At 32.7% G+C, this 24,219-nt stretch overlaps 1 protein-coding gene across 5 annotated transcripts in view; it reads left to right on the forward strand.

Moving 5' to 3' along the window:
* The first annotated feature begins 642 nt into the window (after positions 1–642).
* The window catches only part of LOC124362338 (rho GTPase-activating protein 20), a 62,948-nt gene continuing 39,371 nt past the window's right edge, over positions 643–24,219 (forward strand). For 4 of the 5 annotated variants that reach the window (XM_046816757.1, XM_046816760.1, XM_046816759.1 and 1 more), the window contains exons 1-4: positions 643–798; positions 12,858–12,992; positions 18,310–18,370; positions 21,440–21,711. In XM_046816757.1, coding sequence (XP_046672713.1) covers positions 12,889–12,992; positions 18,310–18,370; positions 21,440–21,711 — 437 coding nt within the window. In that variant the 5' untranslated portion in view covers positions 643–798; positions 12,858–12,888. Of the gene's footprint in view, positions 799–12,857; positions 12,993–17,967; positions 18,168–18,309; positions 18,371–21,439; positions 21,712–24,219 lie in introns of those variants that run through there. The other variant, XM_046816758.1, reaches the window with a different exon arrangement.

Raw genomic sequence — 24,219 nt, forward strand, 5'->3', positions numbered from 1 at the left:
ATAATCTCAAGGGATGTTTTCGATCATCTCCATATCTTACGGAGGAACAGATTTGGTTCAACTAAATGTAACTGAATGGTTAACACACCTGAGAATTGTAATATAATAATTAAAAGTATAAATTCTTTTCGTTTTATGACGTTCATTCTACCTTATATTTAGGAGATGAAAATACAATAAGAAATACATTTCTTCGGAAAATACATGAGCATATGTCTTTTGAAAGTTGTCATTTGAGCTAACGCTATAATCTTAATTTACTAGTCGTGGTCTGCAATTTCAATGTTTACCGTAATAATTTGACATGGATTGTCGCAATATACTTAGCATCCGACCAAATTATTTGCTGTTCTCAGTTTAAAATTACCAAAAGTTAGGCCCCTTAGTAAGTATTCTAGTTTTTTTTATTTACCCAGTACTACTAGAGAATGGTAAAAAATTACGATATTCTCTAATTATGTTTTAAGGGATTGAAACATAGCAATAAAAGCTTTAACTAAGCTCTTTAATAATATTTTGTTTAGTATAGTTTAATAATTTATAGTTATATTACATTTATGATTATGGGAATTTAATATTATTAAAGACAACGAACTAAACTGAGGATCTAAAAGGTCTTGAATAAATGTCAAAAGTGGGAGCCATATTGATTTTTTGAAAGGATGAAAGGAAGGTGTGGTTATAATTAAAAATGATTGAAAGCAAAGTTATCACATTTCATACACAGTTACAAAATAGTGCATTTAGAAACTTGTGTTTTTTAAATTCAAACTAATTAAGGTTATGGACCAAAGAACGGTTCGTTCAATTTTTATCACTCTATTTCATGTAGGCTGTTGGATTCTAAGTTTGTTGTCATATTTGATGTATTGAGTGTAATCCTATTGGTATTATTTTAATTTTTGAACATACTTTTTTATCACAATGTAATAGTACATTGATCTGAAAATTGTGACAAAATTGCTTAATTATAGAATATGGGATAATTATTTCTGAAGGAGAAGTAATTTACATTTGTTAGTCAGATATATGTAGAGGTAGGCCTATCTTATATAAAAACAAATCAATATTAGGGTTATATTATGACCATTAACCGTTATGTATAATCCATAGTAGGCTATTAGTTTACATTAACACATCAAACATCTTTCAGTAAAATTGGCAGGAATCTAAATTGATCCATAGTTACATTGGAGAGGGTGCATAATTTGGGTAGAATTTAATAAGTGGCCTACACTCGTTATTCAGTTGTTTTAATCGAATAGTTTCATGTTTTTATCCGAAGGAATAATTTGATATTACAATGTATTTAATTTAGCTTATGATTTCAACTTATTTGTTATAGTAATGTTAATGTAAACAATAAACAGCAAGAAGTAACTAATATTTTAAGTCTTTGAAAGTGGTGATGAATATAAGGAAAATATGTGAGATATATCTCCCAAGTGATGAGATTTGTTTAAGTGGCTTCAACATGTTAGTTTGTCTCCTGATAATCCACAGGGAGAATTCTTTACTCAAAAGCTGTTTTGCTTTGCTTACTATTGATTGCTTATTGATATCAAGCTGGGCAAGTTATAAACGTTGTAAAGTTTCTTTGATATCTAAGTCTAGGCCATAGTTGGTTTTGTTGTTTTGTAATGTTAGTGTTAAATTTACGTTTTTAAAATTGTAATATACGAGTTTTTCTTGTTATGGTAATTTATTATAACTCTTATTGTGTACAATTCTTTACATATCGAATTTTTCCCTTAAAACAATCAAATAACAAGTGTAGGCCGCTTATTAAAGTCTCCCCCATAGTTGATGTATGTCAAAGTTATGAAGAATATAGTTCTTGTTTTGGAAAATTAAAGAAATTTGTAGACATTAAATAATTAAGAACTGCTTATTTTGGTCTTTTTCTGTCTCGTATTTCATATGGATTGATTTTATGGGGACATTCAGCACATATCAAATATTTCAAAGAACATTTTGTTCCATGCAATAAGGGTAGGCCTATTTCTTGATAATGAGATTAAGTGACATTTTAGCAGCTTAAATAATACTTAAATATGGGTTTCTGACAGGGTACAAATGCTTTTTCATTATTTAGTTATAAACCTTGTTTTGTATTTCAACAGACATTAGCCTGTTCAAATTTAACAAGTTGTCAATGGCAACAAAAGCTTTTGGCTCTTATATTAAGAAACCCTGTTTAATTAATGTAAATAAATTGCTTTAATCTTTATAAAATGCATGTGACCTGTATACCGAAGTATCACATGCAAGGTTGCAAGTCACACACTGATATATTTCACTAATTTAGGCCTCCATATAGGTGCAGTATTAATAAACAGCCATCACTACAATCAGATCATCATATTTGTGATTATCTAAACTAATGAAACCAAAGGGTTGAACCGAACTACTTTATAGATATTTCAAACTAGGCCTACACTAAGGTGTAGTTGAGCTGTTTTTGAATCTCAAGAAGAAATGACAGGGTTAACCCTGGAAGTGTCTATAGATAATAATTTCTGTACTTTTCATGCAATTTGCAGGCTCTCACAGTAAAATTCATAAAAAATTGTTATACATCAATGTTTTTGCTATAAAACAGAGAATAAAACAAAATAAGTTTTAATAGGAAATGTTAAAAAATTATGCCATGTATCGTGACTGTAATTTTATGTGTGAAAAAATTATGGGTACTTTGGGATTATACCGACCACACCCAGACATGAATCGTTATTTGATATTTTGCTTCTACTGATTACTAGATTAGCGTAGAACAATATTTCGTCAATATAAGTTAAAACAGGAATTGTCTTATCGCAAACCCCTCCCCATCCTCAGACAGAGGTCAAAGTCGAGCGGTCTAGTAGATAACGTGATTGCAGAGTCTCGCCGCCCGTTCAGCTGGTGCGTCGCTTTGTTGTGCTTTCTGTGTTTTACCCCTACATTTCTCCAAACACAAAAATTCAACAAAAACGAACATTACCAAACAAAAACTAAATTCTTTATTGAAAAAAAAACACTCAAAACTTGTTTTTATTCTTCACACTCCGCCACCCAAAATGCGAGTGCCTCCGGCCATCAGCGCGGGCTTCGGTGCTGCCCCGCGCTGATGTCAACGAAAGAAAAACATCCCTCGAGATAGTACCTATCAGTAAAATATCAAATTCTAGAGGGGCTGATCAGAAATATAAATTGAATTGTAATGGAAAGGCAATTATGAGGGGTGTAGATGCAAAACTCACATTCTCCAATTTTTTAAGATATTGAGTTTATGCGCATCATTTTGTTTGTAACGTAAAGGCGAAACGGATGGTAAAAATGGTTTGGGTCAAAAACTCACATTTCAAGCTTTAAATAATTAGCCGAAAACAGCGTTTTGATTCAAAACGTACATTATCCAACAGCTGTTTTGCAGCAAAGTTTACATTCTCCAATCTGACCAATCACGGAGCTTATAGTTCACCCAAAGCATCATGGGAATTGCTGAGGCCGGTGTGTCACTCTTGAACACTGTTACTCTAACCTCAAAGTTGCTACTGAGCGTTTTAACACTCTTGTTCCGTTAAATTTGATTAATACAGTAATATTATAATAGTTTTAATGGGTAAATGACAATGGATGAACTAGTGCAGCCATCAACAGGGTTAACAAGAAAGAAGTCGAAGACACCAGAGAAGTTGAAACGAAATAAAGCTAAAGAAGCAAGGTAAGTGTTCTCTAAAGTCAAAATTTTTGTTATGACAACCTGTTCAAACGTAGGATTTTAAGGTGAAACCCCTTATTAACCCATAGGCTTAGTAAAGTTAACACATTTGTTTACTTTGAACAAAACATACTACGAGTATTTCGACAAGGTTATAATGCCTACCTTGTGTTGCCCATCTTAACTTGTTGCTTGTAATAAGTTTTAAAGCATAGGTTATGTAAACAGTGAATAAAATCCTAAACAGTTAGAACAAGAGAAAAATATTATTAACATTTCAATACCAAAAAGCTAATAATATTTTTCTCTTTCAGGTATTCGTCTAAAGGTCTTCCCAGGTTTCCAACTTGTGGGCACAACACTAAAAAATTTCAGTGTTCAACAATCCCACTTCAAGATGTTAGACGATTTCACCATACTCTACAGAAAAACAACTTCTACTCTCAGAAAAACAAGGTTTATCAAGACAACTTTGTCCTTAAATTTACCTCCTCCGAGACAGTTAAAAGGAGACGTCCAACTAGTGGGGCCTACAATAGGCAGCTCTTCAGAACGAAATACTTTGTAGGTTCAAAAGACAATAACAAACCCATGATACCAGTTTGCCTCAAACACTTTCCTGCGAATTCTTGATATTTCACGATTTCGATTTAACGGAATTTTGACACGTTTCAGGAAAACGGGGGAGCTCTGTAAAGATAATAGAGGTGGTGATAAGGTTTCTATTAGAAATCAGCCAAAAAAGAAAAAGTAATGCAGTTCATAACTAAATTCAAAATGTTCTGAACCACATTATTGTGCTAAAAACACAGGAAAAAAGTATCTTCTTGCAGAATTAACAGTTAAAAAAATGTGGAAAATGTACAATAGTTCACTTACTGATGATAAAAGTAATCTAAAAGTCACACACTGGTACTTCAGAAACATTTTTAACACTAAGTATAATCTTGGTTTTTGGAACGCCTAGGGTTGATGTGTGTTCTACCTGCTTGCAATTAGATGAAAGACTAAAAAACACGCAACCTTTGGCCAGGAAAAACAACAGTTAATTACTGAAAATCGAGTTCACAAGTTGAGGGCCAATGCTTTTTATGAGGCACTGAAATGTACAGATCCTAATGTTTTAATCTTTAGTTATGATTGTCAAAAAAAACCTCCCTTTGCCTAAACTACCTGACCAGGCTACTTACTATAGCCGACAAAATTACCTCAACAATTTCACTGTTGTAAAAGGAAATTCAAAAAGTAAATTGACTTGTGAGAATGTTACAGCCTTTGTCTGGACAGAAAACTAATTCAAAAAAGGTTCAAACGAAATTGCTTCATTTGTCTTCCACAAATTATAAACAACACCAATGGAAAGACCTTTCAATAATTTACGATTAGTATGTGACGGATGTGGAGGCCAAAATAAAAAAAACTCAATTGTTCTGGCGATGGCAAGCTTTTGGCATTCAAAACAGCTCCAAAATATATTAAGAAAGTGGAGCTCTTCTTCCCAGGAACAGGCCATAGATTTCTTCCCCCGGACAGAGTGTTTGGATTCATTGAAAAAGCTATCAGAAAGAAAGAAATTATTTTCAAGCCATCGGAATACACTGACATTATTAGTGAACATGCTACAGTAGTGAGTGTTGGAAATGATTGCCAAATTTATGACTGGAAAAAGGAAAACGATAAATTTTTCAAGACACCAGCACAGTTTCACTTTCAGTTGGGAGCTTGTCGTAGATTAGTTTTGACAAGAACAGTTTCAGAAGAAGAAAATACTTGTTAGAGGAGAGTACACATATAAATCTGATTTTGGAGTGGCTAAGTCCTTAACAAAACGAGGCAAAATAATTTCATCTATGAATCCATCTGTACTATCACCATCAAACTCTTTAATACCAGCAAAGAAGGTAGACGTAAACAACTTGCTGAAGAAGCACTATGGCGGACGAATGGCGGGAGAATCAGGATTTGTTGTTTTATAAAAACATTATTGATGGGGATGACAACGATGAAGAAGATGAACAGGCCTGCGAGCCAATTCAAGATATCAATGCGACTAATGTTTTAAAATTGGTACTTTGCTATTGATTGTAAGTAGACATTGCAAGCCTATAATGTAAACAAAAAATTATCAAAGCTATAGCAGGTATTAATTATTTTTTTTGTGTAGGTTTTTCAAATAAACATACCTAAATGTGTGTATGCCTATTTTTATGACCTAACCTACCCCAAAGTATAGCCTTAAGGAACTCATAATAATTTTCTTGGTTCTTGTTGTTTAGGTATTTGATTAGCTTCAAAACTCACATTATCCACAAGGGTTTTTGATGCAAAACTCACATTTAACCAAATTTTGATGCAAAAAACTCACTTTTGTCCAAATTTTAAAATTGAAATATTTTTAGTAATTTTCTGTGGTTTAGGGTTTTATTTGTGTACAAATAACTAATAATGATAGAGAGGATATTATTAAAAAAATTTTGCAACAATATGACATGAATAATAATTATAAACAGTTCTTGGTGTTTTTCCTATAGTTTCAAAAAGTGGAGAATGTGAGTTTTGCATCTACACCCCTCTTATGTACCGTGCAAATCATGTGATGCTGCGTGGCCTGCTGTAATCGGGATTCTCGAGAAAGATAAGATAACAGCTACAACAATACCGATCACAATACCTGGAAATGCTTGTAATTTTGTAATTAAAGAGTTGTTTTTTTGTTCTATGTTTGTTTCTATAAATTTATATTTTTGTGTTCTTCATACTGGTGTGGTCGGTATAATCCCAAAGTACCAAATTATGTTACACAAAACTATCCTCATCTTACAAAAATTTAAGATGAATAGAACATGTAGGATAGCCAAATTGTAGCAAATTTAGTTGTTATAAACACAAAAATATATAGTTTTATTGGTTAAAAAATAAAAAAAGTGATAACAATTATGTTTATACAGAAAAGTGCAAATTTGCCATTTTTCAGTTGCTAGGCAACACAATGAAATAAGTACTATCAAACAAATATTCAATATGTTTCTTACCTCTTTTTATGTTTGATGATATAGAGCAATATATAAAACAATTTTTAACATTTTAAAATTGAAGAAAAAAACAAAATATATTTACACTAGGTTTTTGGTAACATTTTTGGCGACATTTTCCACTTCAGATTCATCGTAATCACTCACATCAGATTCCATGAGAATATTATATATATCACTAGATCCACATGGATCAGCCATTACTAGTTTTAAAATGAAACTAATTATATTAAAACTGGACACAAATCACGTATACGCACTCCTGAACAAACAAGAAATGATTTGTTTACAACCGGCAATCTCCGCTACACAGATACGATCGAGCACAATGACAGCTTATAAAGTTAAGCTGGTTGCCATCTAGATATAGCACAAAAGATAATCAAAGACCACTAAACATTAAAAGCAACTCATAAGCAATAGATTGATATATAATTTAAAGGTCTGTGACCGGTAATATGCATTTTATCGGTATATTACGAATCGACCCCATTAGTGTCGATTGCACTTTAGAAGTGACCTCATCGACACCAAATGGGTCGACCGACACTTCCAGAGTGTTAAATTAATTCAAAGACAAAAAGCTATATCTAGGCTGATAACTACTATATTACATTTATTTACCTCACAATATAGCATATAGTCTGTGTAATATTAAACCGTTGAAATAAATAAATAAAGCTAAATAGAAATTTAACATGCTTAAAAATACAACCAAACCTTTGTTAATAGACAAGTATACAAAACATTATTATTGCCATTAATTGTTGTATACTGCATTAGGCCATGTCATAGATAAACATTAAACTGAAATTAGGCTTATTTAGTTATATACTAAAAACATAAAACATATATAAAATTGTAAAACATACAATTGCTCAATTGCTTTACAAAAACTCCAAGTGGATTTATCTTTATTAAATTATTATTTTTTAAATATATCTTTGGCTAGTGAAGATACTTATTAATAATTTTTAAAATGAATATGTATAGATTAAGTGTTTTTGCCTAATAGATTTTACAATAGATTAAAAATAAATTAAAAGAATAGTTCGAAATAAATTATCAAATTTACAGGACATATCAATAGAGTACAAGACTTGGTTCTCCAGCTATTTGGAAAAATTAAAACTGCTGATAAAAATGGCTATTGACTGATTTTGCAAGTCTCACAGAGGTGGTATCAGATAGTTGTGTTGTCAAGACAATAGTTATGAATGGAACATTGACAGAAGAGGTCTTCACTATTTTCCTCAATATAATTTGGACTAATGCATATATTATACAAAGTGGGCACTACTATAACACCTTCACTGCAGCTCTCTATTGAGTGTACAGTACTAGTCTTGTGTCACAAGACTACTTTGTATTAGTGCGTCTGCTACAACCAACCTGTAAAACTACTGTACAATACTTGTCTTGTTTGATGAGACTATTTTGTACCAGTGCGTCTGCCACAATCAATGTGTTAAACAAGTGTACAATAGCGGTCCAGCTAAAATACATGTAGTTAACACCTTCACTGTGGCTCTATACTGAGTGTTCTTGTCTTGTGTGATGAGCAGGGGTGCCTACAAGGGGGAGGGGGAACATGACGTCAAATGATCCATAAACATTCTTAGGCAGGATTAAAAAAATTAACCTTGGACTCATGATCGTTATTAGTTGTTGCAAGTTAAACAAAAAAAACTTTATGTTTTAGTGCCTTCAGTTTTAATGAAATTACCCCACATTGCATTACACAATTGTCATGTACTTTGCATCGCCTAGCCTCAGGCACTTTGTTTTTTAGTTAAATTGTGTCTGTGATATACAAGGCAGTGGTCGCAGATAACTTGTGTTGGGTGGAGGGGAGCGAGGAAGCATTCACTAGTCCGCTTTGCCTTAGTAGATATGCCTCGAATATTAAAACAAACATGCAAGTACAAGTGCTTGGAATTTTTGTGCAACATAGTGCATAAGTGGGTTGAACACGGCAAGAAAAAACATACTTTTAAATTTAATAATCGCTTAAATATAAATTACAAAGTAACTTAGTCAAAGTAAAAGAAGGCAATGGACATGGAAGCAATTCATCGAGACTAGTGTAGTAGGTTTATTTCATAGTAAACAGTCGGGGCATTTGGAGAAGGAAATCAAGGACACAGAAGGGTAAATAATATTATTATTTATGTTTACAATCTTTCTCGTAAAATTACAGAACAAAGATTGCACATTTTTTAACCACATGCTGTAACGTGACCACGGGCAAAAGTATGTCTAGTCATGTAATTGACTCTCTGAACCACCTTAACATCAATCTACAGGATAAGATTGTCAAAGCATAGACAAAGATGCTAACATAAGTGGGAAAAACATTGGTATGAAATCAATTAATTATTCAAAGATAGTGCTCTATTGCTTTATACATGTGGTGTTATGCACATATGCTCTATATTCATCGAAAAATCTATAGATATTTTTCACAACTAAGGAATATGTTTTCAATTCTTTAAGAACCATACGTGTTCTTTTCTAGCCATTGAGGGCAATTAAAACTTACAGAAAACTTGGAGAATTTGGAAGATTGGTAAACAGAAAAGAAAGTGGATACGACTAAATGGACAAGTAATACAGATTCTCTAAAACAGTCCTGTCCTGTTTTGATGTGACAAACCCTTCATAAACTGAGCTTGGAAAATGATTGAAATAGTGATGCCGATACTGTAGCTGAATGAGTGGGTTTGATGAAACAGTTGATTGATTTTAAAGGTGTTGCTGCCATGCATATAGGCAATAAAATATTTAAAGTTCTTAACCCTGTGACAGTTTGACTTCAGAGCTCTACAGTTGATTACAGAATTGTTTATTTGGTGATGAATGAAATAAAAAAGAAGTTTACTTACAGATAGGTCATTAATAAATGACGCATAATGGAATAATGTATGTTTATAAATAATTGTATTCTTAAAAAAAATTAGCTTACCTCTCAAACATCAAAAAGATGACGGAAGAGGAAAAGATTTATGGATAAACTAGGAGTTGAAGTAACTTGCCCCTAACAAAAATTTTAAAGTTGACGTTTAAACAAGATCCTTGTTTTTTCACGGATTTCAAGATCCTTGCCACAATGATTGGACAGCTACAAGATCGATTTTAGGAACAATTATTGGCCATAATGACCCAAATGGGATTGTTTCCCATGATCAAAAAATGATCACATGACTTTTCAAAATGAATGATGATTTACAGTCAAGTATGATAGAATAATTGTATGACTTTTATAATTGTTATAGTAATGAAGCTGTAGGTGAACTGCAGCTACTATTTAGTAGTGCATCTGTCACAGCCAATCTGCTTAACCATTGTGCAATAATTGGGCAGCTATAATACAGAGTTTTGATTTAATACCTGTCTCAAAACTAGACTACAAAAAGTCTTCTAGATACATTTTCTTAAAGACCATTGCACAACGTATAAATTGGTAGCACTTAAACAAATTTTTCATTGAATTGTACAACTTATAAAACTATTTAAATATTCCAAAACAAAAAACATTAGTTGGGTTCCTATTCCAATTCATGGATCAACAATTTTTAATATGCTGTTTACTGTTCAGGCTAGTCTCCTTTGGAACGTTCTCTCTGATGATATTAGAAGTATTGAGAGTTGTGCGTGCTTCGGGCGAGGGTCGGGGACTTGATACTGGAGGGACTGTGGGGGTGACGGGCAGTGATGCTTGCAGCATGTGTGAAATCAGACATTGTGTTTGATCGGTTGAATTTGTTTTTGTTCTTTTTATCTCCTCTTTTAGATTGTTAAGCTTTTGTTTCTTTATCTTTCATTAAGAATTGTATTATTAAGTTCATGGGTTATTTTATTTAAATTTATTAAGTAATTTTGTTGACGTTTTACTATAAAGTATAATTATGTTAAAATTTTACAGTGTCTGTATTCAATTATTGTTAATTTACTATATATGATATGAGTTTGAGTGCTAGAGAGGGCTTGATAGCCCTAACTCTGTCTCTTTTTTGAACGGGATATTTCATTTAATTCCTTAGGGTAACACTATTATGGTGTGTGAGGATATAGTTTCCACACTTGTTTGTTTAAATTTTAGCTACAAAACAAAGAACTGAAAAAGAAAGTGGGTCAAGTACTTACATGCTTATGAGACGGAAATTCATGTATACTCTAAGGTTATGAAAACACTTTTGTACCGTGATTCTGATTATATAAAATACATTAATTTTTTAAAGGAAATGCTCAGACCATGTAGATGCCACCAAATCATAGATACAACACATTCGAACACTTCTAAATCTGCAAAGATTCTTTGTGAATTTGGCTATGTCCAACTGGGAGACATTGATGTAAAGGAGGCAAGTCTAAGAAAAATGTCATAAAACTCAGTCTAGATCTTTCAGAATAATGCCTATTATAAAAACATTGGTAAGGACGTGTAATATTCGTCTTGTGGGCATAGGAGTCTTTGGCCAACACATTTTTGCAATGTTCTCCTCCACAACCAATGTTCTTAGTAAAGCTGTAGTAGCTCCTAGCAGTCACCAAATTAACCCTTTGCACTCAAATTTCCTGTTTGCTGAATCAATAAAGTCACATCAATTTTTTTTAACTTTGTGTATGTACATAAGGTATTTTTTTAATTTTATGCGCATAGCACAGATATTACCATTGTAAAATACAAAGTGTTAAACTTTACGTTTTATGTATGTTTATAAAACAAATTAATAATATACTGTACCCCTCTTATTTCATAGATTTCTTGTTTATTTATAAGTCCCAAGAAAAATTACAATGTTATGTGGCTCATCCAGAAATAAAACTATTGGGCATAATTTATTTTAAAACTTCTTAAGACCCCTACAATCCTATTAAGGTATTGTGATGTCCTATTGAGTATGTAAAGCAATTTAAAGTGATAGGCTATTAATTATTCTGATGTTCGAGATTATTTATAGTAAAAAATACACAATAAATTTAATATCCTTATATACTTTCTTTAGATTAGACATGGAATAATAGTAGTAATTAATTTTTAAGTAGTACTTTTTAAACAATAATTAAAAAAAACTCAAAGTATCAAAAAGCAATAAAATATTTAACACAACAAAAAATACTGCGTAGGATTCATAATCCACAACAACAAACTAAGTCTGTGTCATCAGCTACTTACAGAGCTTATTTGCAAGAATTTCATTAAATGAACTGCTAAAATTTGTTTATACTTTGGTCTTTTTTTAATATTGAGGTTGAAATAGGTTTGACAAAGTTTGATAATGAGATCAACAATATACCAATCAAAACATCACTTTCTAATAAGTAAAATGTTAATATAATAGCCTTAGCTTTAAAATGATTAAATCTTGTTGATATTCAGTTTTCCTCCTTCTGTTTTGTTTAGTGTGTTCTACATATAAATTAGTATTATTATAATTTGGTATAAGTTTTCTTACTATTTATGATTTCGATTAATGTTTTGCAGAATTTCTGTAATTTTAGTAATAAGTATTGGTAAATAAAAATTAGAAAATATTTTTGTTATACGTTTTGTAAATTATTATATAATTTTCATTGGTGGGAAAATTAGTTTTCAACATTAGTTATAACTATTGTAAACATGTATTTCAACTCAGTACACCCATACAGATTATGGACTGATTTAGATTTTCATTGGTAAATTATATTTAAAAAGGACTTTAATTTATTTGTTATGTCCACATCTTTTTACACTTGGTTGTTTAGTATTCCATTTTGAATAATTTAGCCGGTCTTATTAGGAAATGATATAATACTACAATATAAAAGTTTAGAACAGCATTTATTTTTATATGTCAATGTTTAGTAGTGTAATTCTAACAATACAAAATTCTATATTACTTATATACATGGAACATTATTTCTATTTCCCAAAATAGTACATTGTTATTTATATTGTAAAATTGAAAAATTATTTTACAGAGCAAATAAAAATCAATAGTGTTTAGTAATTTATTTTAATTTATATTTATCAGAATACTAACTCACATAATGTCTCCAGGAAAACGTAACAGGAAAACATTGTTAGCATGTGTATTTGTGACTCATCAAATGTTACAGGAATAATAACACTGTTCCAGATGAGTTGTTAACTGTGTGGCGGAGCAGATAATGACCAGTTGGGCCGAAAGGATGCATCGAAGGGCTGCCACCTTTGGCAACGTTGTCACTTCTTGTGGCCATCCGTCCGTACCTTATCCACGACGTCTTGAAAAGTAAGCAGTCTTTGTTTGACATTTTTCGTCTTTCTTATGAGAAAACTCAAAGTTGGGTTATATTTCTAAACACCTCTATGTTATATTGTGTTAAAATTTGAATTTTAACACAATATTAATTAATACAATCACATGTGCAGTTGTGAAGTTCTCGAATTACAAGTATGATCTGTAGCTTTAAATTTAAGATTATACCCAATCTGGAGGGTATGGAATAGCTCCCAGGCAAAGAAACGTCCAAATGACATTTCCTGAAGAATTTTTGATAATTAAGATTCTAAAAATCCATTTTTAGATATCTTTTAAATAATATTTTATATAAAATCTGGTAGTCAACTAGATGTTAAGTTAAAATGGTGAAGTCCTTGTTCTTTATTTAAATTTTTATGGTGTACTAAAATTTTGCTTATTACTGTTTTGAATCCTCTATTTATATTGCAGTAAATACACTCCTGTTTTGGGTATGTTTTCGAAAAAAATAGTAGTTTGTAGCATTTTTAATGTTCTAACTCTTAATGAAATAGCTATTTTTCTTGGTCACTATTATCACCTTCACTAGAGTCATATAAATCCTAAAGATTATCTTTAGAAAGATACTCAGTTGTCTTCAACTATTACTTGCCTCCGATGTGAACGCCACAAAATATTTGTCCACAAACAACTATCAGCTTGTGTAAGCTTCAAATCATTGGATTAGTATGGAGTAGTGTTGAAGATAAAAAATACCAACTGCATTAAGAAAATGCCCATCTGTTCTCATGAAATTTTGCTATGCAAGTTAGGAAATATAGGTGTCAAGTAAAATGAATTAATGTGGTTTAAGAGCTATCGTACAAATTGAACCCAATCTGCTGACATAAAAACAACTTCGAATAACAAGACCCAAAATATCACATCTACACAAATGGTTGTGACCAGAGGTGTTACAAAAGGATCTATTCTGAGACCAATTTTTTTCAAATTACGTAAGGCATAACAGTACTGTGGTGCAAATGATCTGATTCTTAACAAAAGCAAGTCAGTATTTTCTTTAGAAGACAGATTGAGATAGCTGAAATACGTGAACTGACTAGAATGTACCAGGGAAAATATTTTGGAGACATGATAGATAACCAATTATCCTGGAACCCTCTTGTAGATCAGCTTTGTAAAAAACTAAGTTCCTCTCTCTATAAAAGCCATTCACTCTTACCAGCAATTGAGGAAGACCATCTATCTATCAATGGTTGCTGAACCAGCCCTACTACCCTCTGGATAAGTTTGTACATGGATAGTATAAATTTCAACACTTTAAATTAATTGTATGGATATGACATATTTTCAACACTGTGTTGCCTCCTGACTAGACAAAAAACATTTAGGTTAAGCTGACTCATCTCTGTTCTCAATGAATATATGAATAAAGATTTATGACTATGACTAATAAGATTACTAATAACAGAACTTTCCAGCAAAACTATATTGTGCCATTTTTCAGATGTTAAGAATACAAAATAAGCATCTGCCAATTGAAAAATACTCTGAAGAATTACAACTTATTTCAAGGGTAGTCAAATTTGTCTGCTAGGATAAACATTTATGTTAACGGTAGTTTATGTTCATTATGGACATGCACTGCACATTATCCCTAGCGTGGTTGGCAAACTCACTATACTGCTGTAGTTTCACGTAAACACCACACTACGTTATTGCATGGAAAATATTCATAGAATCTATTGATCGCAGTCTGAACTATTTCAAGCAGTTATTTGTCTCGGTAGATAATGACAAATAATTCTCTTATATTAGTATTAAAATGTTTTGTTCGTTTATTCAGCTGTTTTTAAAAACTAAACAGATGATTTATATCAGCTAATCATTTCAATTGTAGGACATGTAAACAGTTACAAAAATAGCTATGTAATAAGTGTTTACTGAGTGATTTTACTTCCAAGCCAGGTAGCGCAAGATCTACATTTCTGTGTTTTGTAGTAAAATTGTTTTTATTATTTAAAACTAAATCATTAGAGTAGCAATATTGTTTATTGATTTTTAATGTTGTATATGTGTTTCTATTGAGAAGGTCTATTAATTTATTTGCTAGAGTGAGGACTGTGTCATCTGCATACATAACCGTGTGGCAAGCATCTAGTCACCAGTTTGGTAGGTCATTGGTGAGGAACAAGAATAGTACTGGGTCCAACACTGATCCCTGTGGCACTCCCCTTTTAACGTCTGTGACCTCTGATTGGGCCTTTACCATGATGTTGTTCCTTGTGTACTAGATTTCTACAAGCAGCTTTCTATCGCTCAAGTAGCTCAGAAACCAGTTAATTCTGATTCCTCTATGCCCATGGTACTCAGCTTTTGGAGTAAGTGATTGAGACAGTCAAAAGGTTTCCTGAAATCAGGGAACAGGCTTGTTACTGGCAGCCCTCTTCTAATAATTTGTTTAGTAAGTTGTATTAAAACTGTAGGTGTTGATCTGCCTTTTAGAAATCTATGTTCTTGGCTTGTTAGAATGTTGTGTTGTTGAAGTTGATGCAGCAGATTTTCAAGCACTATCTTTTCTATAATTTTGGAGAATGTTTGTTTCTTGTTACTTGTGTTTCTGGCAGGAAAGGCTCTTGCAATTTTCCTGCGGTGTTTTTCCATTGTGTCGTCAAGGATCTTTTCACTAGTTTTTTTTTTTAGTTCTTTGTCTAGTACAAACATACAGAATCGGTGCAGGTAGGCTTAGATGGCATATTGGGCAAAGACTTGCGACAGTTTTCTAATGCTTAGCTGGCTCAAACCTATTTTTCATAGCATTTCCTTAGGTTTAATAGAAAAGAGGACAGGAAATTTCACACTGTCAATGGCTATTTCTAAGAACTGAAACAGTTTATTATTCCATTTATTTTTTGTAGAAAGAAAAAATTTGCACTTTACCTGTTATCAAAATTTTGTAAACTTCAGTCATTAAAACTATTTTGCTTTGCCTACTCATTTACATTTATATTTCAGATTAAGTATATATGGAGGAACCTTACAAACTAACATGGTAAAACTTTTAATACTGCCGAAACATGCAATCCGCATTACGTTGAAATTTAATTGCCAAGAATCATTAAAGAATCAATTTAAATGACTAGGCATAATGACTGTTATAGTAATTATATTTATAAATGTATTTTGTACACTATTCAAACTCCAAACTCTGTCTCACTGGTTGGGGATTTTCACCAATATTTCACAAGAAATAGAAATAACTATTCACTTTTGAAACTAACTTGTAACTATTCAGCACCGTCCCATAGGTTAATATTGGTTCATATAAACCAATATATATTGGTGTTAAATGTTATAATAGTGTTCTTCCAACTATTTTAAAAGATTTCAAAATATTACCAAATTCAAAAATAATTAAAATATGCTTTTTAACAACTTTAATATTTACTCCTCTTGTTAATGAAGTTGACAAACAACATGTAGGTTGTGATTTCTGACTTAGGCGTGCCACAACGCTTTGGTAAGGTTTGTTTATTTTAACCTAGTTTGTAATTATGTATTAGGTTAGTTCTTTACCTGAAGAAGAGATCAGATTGCAGATCTCGAAACGTAGTGTTACTGATTTCTTGTTTCACTGAACGATGGCAAATGTCCGGAAAAATCCTGTTTCCTTTTTAATATTTAATTGGCGAATTTTTCCACCAAGACTTTACCTAGAACAGTAACAATTTTTAATTTTAGTTGTAATTTTACGATAAGGATTACAATCTTTTAATAGAATATTTGTCCTATCAGTTGACCCCAATCATTGTAAAAATGTGTACAAATGATGAATAAAGATGATTTTTATTTTATTTCATAAAAATGGTTATACAAATGAACCAAGCAGCTACTGACCCATTTCACTATTATCTACCTGCTCTAAAATCTTAGATTGAGTCATCCTGAAAAGACTTCAAAACTATCTGAATCTGAAACTGGATGAAGGCTGCATAGCCACAATCATTCTCCTTGACTTCGGTAAGGCCTTAGACTACCTGGAACATGGCTTATTAACGCAAAAACTCAAATCACTACGAGTTGATGGTAAAGAGGAAAACTGGTTCAAGAGCTACTTGAACAACAGGCCACGAGACAGCTACAGGGAAGCCTGTACGGAGCTAAGAATTTTAACAGTAACAGCTCTTCTTATCTTCGAAACCATCCTGCGTGCTGTAACAACTGAACAGACTAGAATCGGAGACTGTTACTTCTACAACACAAGAAGCAGGCACAATTTAGCTTGTGAAACACACCACCTCAGTCTATACAAAAAGATACCATCATGCAAGGGAGTAGTCTACTTCAACACGGAATCTCTGAAGACAACATCTATAAAATACCTGAAGAATTATCTTGAAAATTTTCTCCAGCTACTCAAGAGTACATGGACAAGAAAACACATGCACCATAGCTGAGCAAACAACATATCCTTGTACCTTCTTGTAATTCACCTCTGCAATGATGACAATTCTAAATTTAGTGTTAATATATACAGAATATTGTCTAACTTGTGGTATTTGAATAAATATGAGTTTCATATTTTTGTACACTTAAGAATGAAATACAGAGTATACAGTATAGTGTATACAACTCCGGTAATTTTGTCCTATTGAAGATTTAAACAGGATAAACAAAATCAGTCAGTCAGTCTCTAAACCAGGTTTTATAGTATATTTTACAACACAGATGCTCTTAAGTTAATTTTAATTTTTCATGAAAACAGACTGAGAAACAAACAGTCTTGAAGTTGAGTTTTATGTGAAACTACCAGAGCCACTGATTACTCTTAATTAGTTCATTTATGATATAATGCTTCATTAAAACAGTCTGCCACTGTTGGCAATTATTTCCGTGGCCATTGTATGCTTATCATAGTTTTATCAGTGGGAAATGCAAATATTTCTTCGTTAAGAGATTACACAATGCAGTGAAACAATGGGAAAGTGTGTTGAACTAAACATACTGATAAACTTATGTAAAGCACAACTACTAACTAGTTATACAGGAGTTTAGACTTCAGTTGTTGATTTTAAATACAATATGTCGATTTTAATACAAATTATGTATGTGTGTGGATTTTAAATACAGTATGTCTGTACGTCTAAGGTACCAATGAACATTCAAGCTTAAAATGGTGAAGATTAAAAGATATTGCATAGCAAGGTAATTAATAGGATCTTGCTGTTTGTACTGTTCCTATGTCCTTAGAGCATTGTAATAAAATGTTTAAGTAGTAGTTATCATTTAGGAAAGTTCAATTGTGTTATTTATATTCCTCTAAAATCTCAATGGTCAATGTTTTCAGAGTAAAGTTTGGTGTTCCACTAGATGAAGTCTGCAAAAATGATATCCCCGGCCCACTATTGGTAAGCATAGACAAATTTTAAAAAATTGAATTTGCATTTTTCAAGTTCTAGTTAATAATGTTGGTAGTAAATTTAGTAAATATTCCAAGTACATTCAGCATACTTTCAATTATTACAGTTTGAAAGTTATAACAAATCAGATTTTATTCATATAATTTTCTAATGACACTTGAGTATTCACTTTAGAATTGAATGATTATCATATTATAGCTATGGAGAAAAAAATATGAATAATAATAATGAAGTACTTACATATTTTAAATTTCGTTACTTTATTCATTCTAGTACTACAATAATTATTGAATTGTATTAAAAGTCTAATTGTGAATAAGAGCTTATGAAAACTAAAAGAATTTTTATGTTTTAAAACTAAATTTTTTTGATTACATACAAAGGGTTTTTTTAGAACTACTGTAGGATATTTTAAAGTATTATTACTATGGCATTGTAAACTCATGTTTAACATTAGTTAGATATTTAAGTTTTTAGTATTCTGAAAAATCCCAACAAGGCATAAAATGCTGTATGATTTTATTTGTGACATTTTGCTATGTTATTCACACTCAAAAGTATTAAATCCCACTAATTTGTTAAGGAAGTAACATGTTCCATAATTACTGTGGGTTAATTTTATAATCCAACATTATTATTGTACAGCCTATTATGCCCTTGTATGTTTATATATGTGGACTATTCAGAAAATAGGGAATGTTTTGTAGTTAAAAAAAAAACCAAGTATAAGAAAAACATTTTATTATAAAAAAGAAAGAGGGACTAAAATACCACTGTTCTACATAATCACCACACAAATTCGGTCACTTATCATAGTGGTGGACAAGCTTTGAAATTTCTGTGTCATGAGATACCTGTGATCTCAGCCACTCAGTGACATGTATCTGGAGCTTCTCATCGTTATCAAAACGCTGTGTTACTAGCCAGGTCTTCATTTTCGGGAACAAGTGAAAATTACTTGGAGCAAGATCAGGACTGTAGGGGGTTGCGGAAAAACTTCCCAATTGAACAAGTTCAAGAGTTCTTATGTACTGTTTGCTGTGTGAGGCCATACAAAAACAAAAATTTTTAGTAGTCTAGCCTCCGTGAAACTTGTGGGAACTTAGAGAAAGCTCAGTTTGTGCGAAACAGCGGTTTTCACTAATCTTTTCATCAATTTTCACGGTCAGATCGTCAGTCATAACGCTCGGACTTCAATTCTTCTCTTGGTCGGGAACATTTGTTCTGTCATTTTAAAACTAAATGCATCACTTCCTGACAGAACTTTCAGTCATTACATTTGTTGTATACACTTCACACAGTTCCCGATGAATTTCTGTTGGCTTTAAGTTTTTTGACAACAAGAAACTAAACACAGACCGCACTTCACAACTTGTAGGATTTTCTATTGCAGCACATATTTCAAATTTGAATATAAAAATAACGGGGAGTGCGGAGATGTTCCTGCTGTCATGGCTGGATGCTGACTGAGGTGCCAATTATGAGTACACCAATATATATTGCCTAGCTGCGTCAGGTGGATAAGTTCCTTACTTTTTGAATAGCCCTTGTATTATAAAATTGAATCTGAAAGAAAAGAACATATTGTGCATTTTATCTGCAAATAAATTATGTCATATTAATATACGAGGGCCATCCGGAAAGTAGTACCCGTTTGTGAAATAAAAACACAGAAGTAAATATTAACAAATATAAACATTTTTATTGAAAAGAGCATACCTTAAACTACTTCTCCACATAATCTCCAAGCAAATTTAAGCATTTGTCATAACGTGTGACGAGTTTTTGTATTCCAGCGTCATATTCCTCCGCCGCCAGCCGATTGAAATACGTAGTCACGCCTTCTTTAAGTTCTTCATCGCTGTCAAATCTTTATCCCGCCAAAAACTCTTTAAGTTTTGTAAAGAGATGAAAATCTGAAGGGGCCAAGTCCGGGCTATACGGTGGATGGTCGAAAATTTCCCAATTGAATTGCTGCAGAAGTTGTTGTGTTATCCCCACTGCATGAGGCCTGGCATTGTCATGGAGGAGAATGACGCCATCAGACAATAGACCTGTCCGTCGATTTTGTATTGCCCGCCGTAATTTCTTTAATGTTTCACAATACGCATTAGCGTTAATAGTGTCTCCACGGGCCATAAATTCAATAAGCAGTACACCACGTCGATCCCAGAAAATGGTTGCCATGAGTTTCCTGGTGGACAGAACAGTCTTGAATTTTTTTGGTTTCTTTGGTGAATGAGTATGATGCCACTCCATTGATTGTCGTTTACTCTCAGGTGAAGCATAACGAACCCACGTTTCATCACCAGTAACTATGCGATTCAAGAACGTGTCTGCTTCATCAGAATAAAGTTCCAAAAATGTGAATGCAGCAGCCATACGCTTGGTTTTGTGCTCATCTGTAAGCATGCGAGGGACCCACCTTGCACAAATTTTTGAATAATGCAGATGGTCTTTGACAATTTCATGAACAATTGTTCGAGAAACATTAGGGAAATGTTCACAGATGTCATCAATTGTGACGCGCCGATCGTTCCTCACGAATTCGTCTACTGACCTCAACAGTTGATCTGTAATGACAGATGGTCTCCCTGAACGCTCATCGTCGTGTGTGTTCCCCCTCCCCAAGTTGAAATTACGACACCAGCGCCGAACAGATGACTCTTCCATCACATTGTCTCCATACACTTCCTTTAATTGGCGATGAATATCACAAGGTCGAACGTTTCTTGCGTTGAGAAATTTTATTACAGCCCTCACTTCACAACTGGCGGCGTTTTCAATTTTTTTAAACATTATGAACTGCCACAGAAACAACACAGGCAATGCTAGCGTCACGGAACTTGTAACAGAGAAGGCAGACAAGCCACTGAAGCGATCTGACCTTGACCGGCGGCTACTCGCGTCGTCAGCGCCTCACGCGGCGGAAACGGGTACTACTTTCCGGATGGCCCTCGTAGTTCTGAAAGTTTATCAGTTCATAAATCATAACATACACATAATTTAATATGAGACCAAAATTAGAATTCTAAAGGTTAGGACCATTTGTTTCAGGTATTAATTTTGAAATTGAACAAAGAAGCTCCCTTGAAGAAGGATGTGTTCCGAGCCCCAGGCCACCAGGGTAATATGAAGAAACTGATTCACTTCTTACAGACTGGCCGACTGGTCAATATAGACAACTTTTCAGTCTACACCATCGCTTCCGTCCTCAAGAAATTTCTGCGAAAACTTCCAGGTGGTATCTTTGGACGCACGAACGAACAGCAGCTATTCACCATCGTACAGATGAACAGCATCACGCAGCAGCGTGACGAAATTTACAAGTGAGCTTCATCACATTGTTCTAATTCTGAAAAACCATTTGTAGTATTTCAAGTAGTGCAAATCATTTAGTATAGTGACTTATTGAGTACATTTTGTGACATCAAATTATGATATTCAAATATTTGCGGGGAATTGGCAAACAGTGAAGTGAAAAAACATGTGTTGTCGGAGTTGTGCTTTATTTAATTAATTGTAGAAAAATAAATAACCTTACACAGGAACAAATTCAAATAATTAAATTGAGTCAAACACAAGTAAAGTTAATTTTTATTAAAAGTACTAAATATAATGAGGCAAACAAGCTAATTTGGGTGGTTGAGACAAATTGAGTGTTGAAGGGGCAATGACCTCATAAAGCACAAGTTGCAAAAATTTAAATAAAAAATTGTAAGATAAATAATTAGGGTAAATAGAAAAGACTCAAATTGATAAACTATAGTGAACATAATGGAGTTCCGTATTTATTAACAATGAATTAGATTAAATTAAAGCGTGAAGACACTGATTTGAACGAGAGTGGAGAGGGGCATTGTCCTAGACACTACGCCTCAATCTGGTATTCTTCCTTTTGGCGAGAAATCTCAAGTGAAGCAGACATAGGAGAGATGCTCCTGGCAGTGACGTGGACAAATTGTTTGTTTAAAGAAAAAATTTACTACAGGGTGGTAGGATATAGCGTTTATTAAATAAATTTACATAAAAAACAAAGCAAAATCAGTGAAATTAAGTTATAAATGGTTGTACCGAATGACGATAACACATGGGGGTGGTGACTTCTGAGGTCGTAGTAATAAATACTCGAATTGCAAAGTTTACTTATAAGTTCAATTTAATTAATGAAACTTATAAGTACCACTTTTAGTTGGTAAATTAAATGTATGCCTTGCCACGTTGCTGCCAATTAGAGTACAACAACTAAAAATCTATATCTGATAGGTGGGCCTAAAATATCCAACGTTCTATGGAATTATGCCTACGATATTTTACTTTATAAAACTTTAAGATTTTACGTCCCTTCGCAATATGTAGACTCACAACCCGGGCGTCGGCGTCTTGGCACGAGACATTGAAGCTGTATTCTAAGAAGGGTTATTTCTAGTCGGTAATTACTAGAAGAGGAGTAGAAGTTATGAAAGTGGTAGCCATCTACTCAAATAATACGTGAGCTCGCCTAAAACAAATTCTCGACGGTATTAGCCATTTAATGAGACAAAAAAACTTATCACGGCAACATGCTTGTCAGAAGGACGACGCCACAACTTGTATCCATTTCAATTAAGCAAATAAAAGATCTTCAAAGGGTAAGTTACTTTACTATTTACAACTTTACTTTACGTTACATTCATTTTTATATGTTTGGCATCAAAGGGCTAATTTAATAATACAAAAATATAAATTTTACTTACGGACATAGCGTGCGAGGTGAAATCGGTCACGTAGTTGGGCTGCTACGAAGGGTTACAATAAAATATTCATACGCGTGCCAATTAGGTAGTTAGTCCGTCGATAATTTTGTTCTGGAACATTGGATAAAAAATAATATTAAGTTGTACTGGCTAACTAGGTTGTGAAATGTTGCATTATATAAAATGGAACTAACTAACAGTACATGGTGTGCAAATAAATCTAAATAACGAATTGCGTTTCTTTTAGTTAATATCTATCCTATCTGCCGAGAAAATTGGTAAGTATTAATATAAGGTATAGCCAGGAAACATTAATAGACTCGCAAAATTGAAAACCTTTTAAATAAATTAGTCAATTTGGAGAAGTCTGAGATGTATTGAAAAAATTTCAGTTTAAAGACAAAGATGTACATTAAAATTCCAATTTTATACTATTTAAATTTTATTAAATCACTGACAATCCAGAAAGTACTGTGAACACTTGTAAACATACAATTAATCAATCACCTTTACCTTCAAAATTCAACACAGTAAGTTTTTGATCTACACAAGGATTTAGCCTACTATTGGACCCTGAGATTATTTCAAGTGAACCATAACATTTATTCCCACCTACATTGAATGACAGTAATTTAGATCACAAACCACGACACCAACCCTCTTACATTTGACCCACAGTGTAGTTACCAGCGTACCACACATCCTGTAATCAACGTGAGGCACTACACTTTAACCGAACCAGAGCGTATGCCACAACAAATTAAAAATCTGAGCAGCATCACATGGGGCAACTAACTACATATTATAAAAACCGAAACTGTTCAATTTTTACTTTATGCCACACAGTAAAGAAAATTATATTCTAATGTTCCAACACATAAAATCTTGGTTTTCATTAAAAGTATTTATTTTGGAAAAGTATTATTTAAAAAGTTATTTTAAAGAAAACTAATATGTTATGAGTGCATGTGTGTTTGTACATCACTACATGTATGTGCGCTTTACTTTTATGATATGTTGTTATAATATTCAAAGGAGTGATAGGCCAACCAATGTTAACACGAATAACATTTGATTTCCTAGATATTTGCTACTTTTTTA

This window comes from Homalodisca vitripennis, chromosome 5 (genome assembly GCF_021130785.1).
Source record: "Homalodisca vitripennis isolate AUS2020 chromosome 5, UT_GWSS_2.1, whole genome shotgun sequence".
Lineage (NCBI taxonomy): Eukaryota > Metazoa > Arthropoda > Insecta > Hemiptera > Cicadellidae > Homalodisca > Homalodisca vitripennis.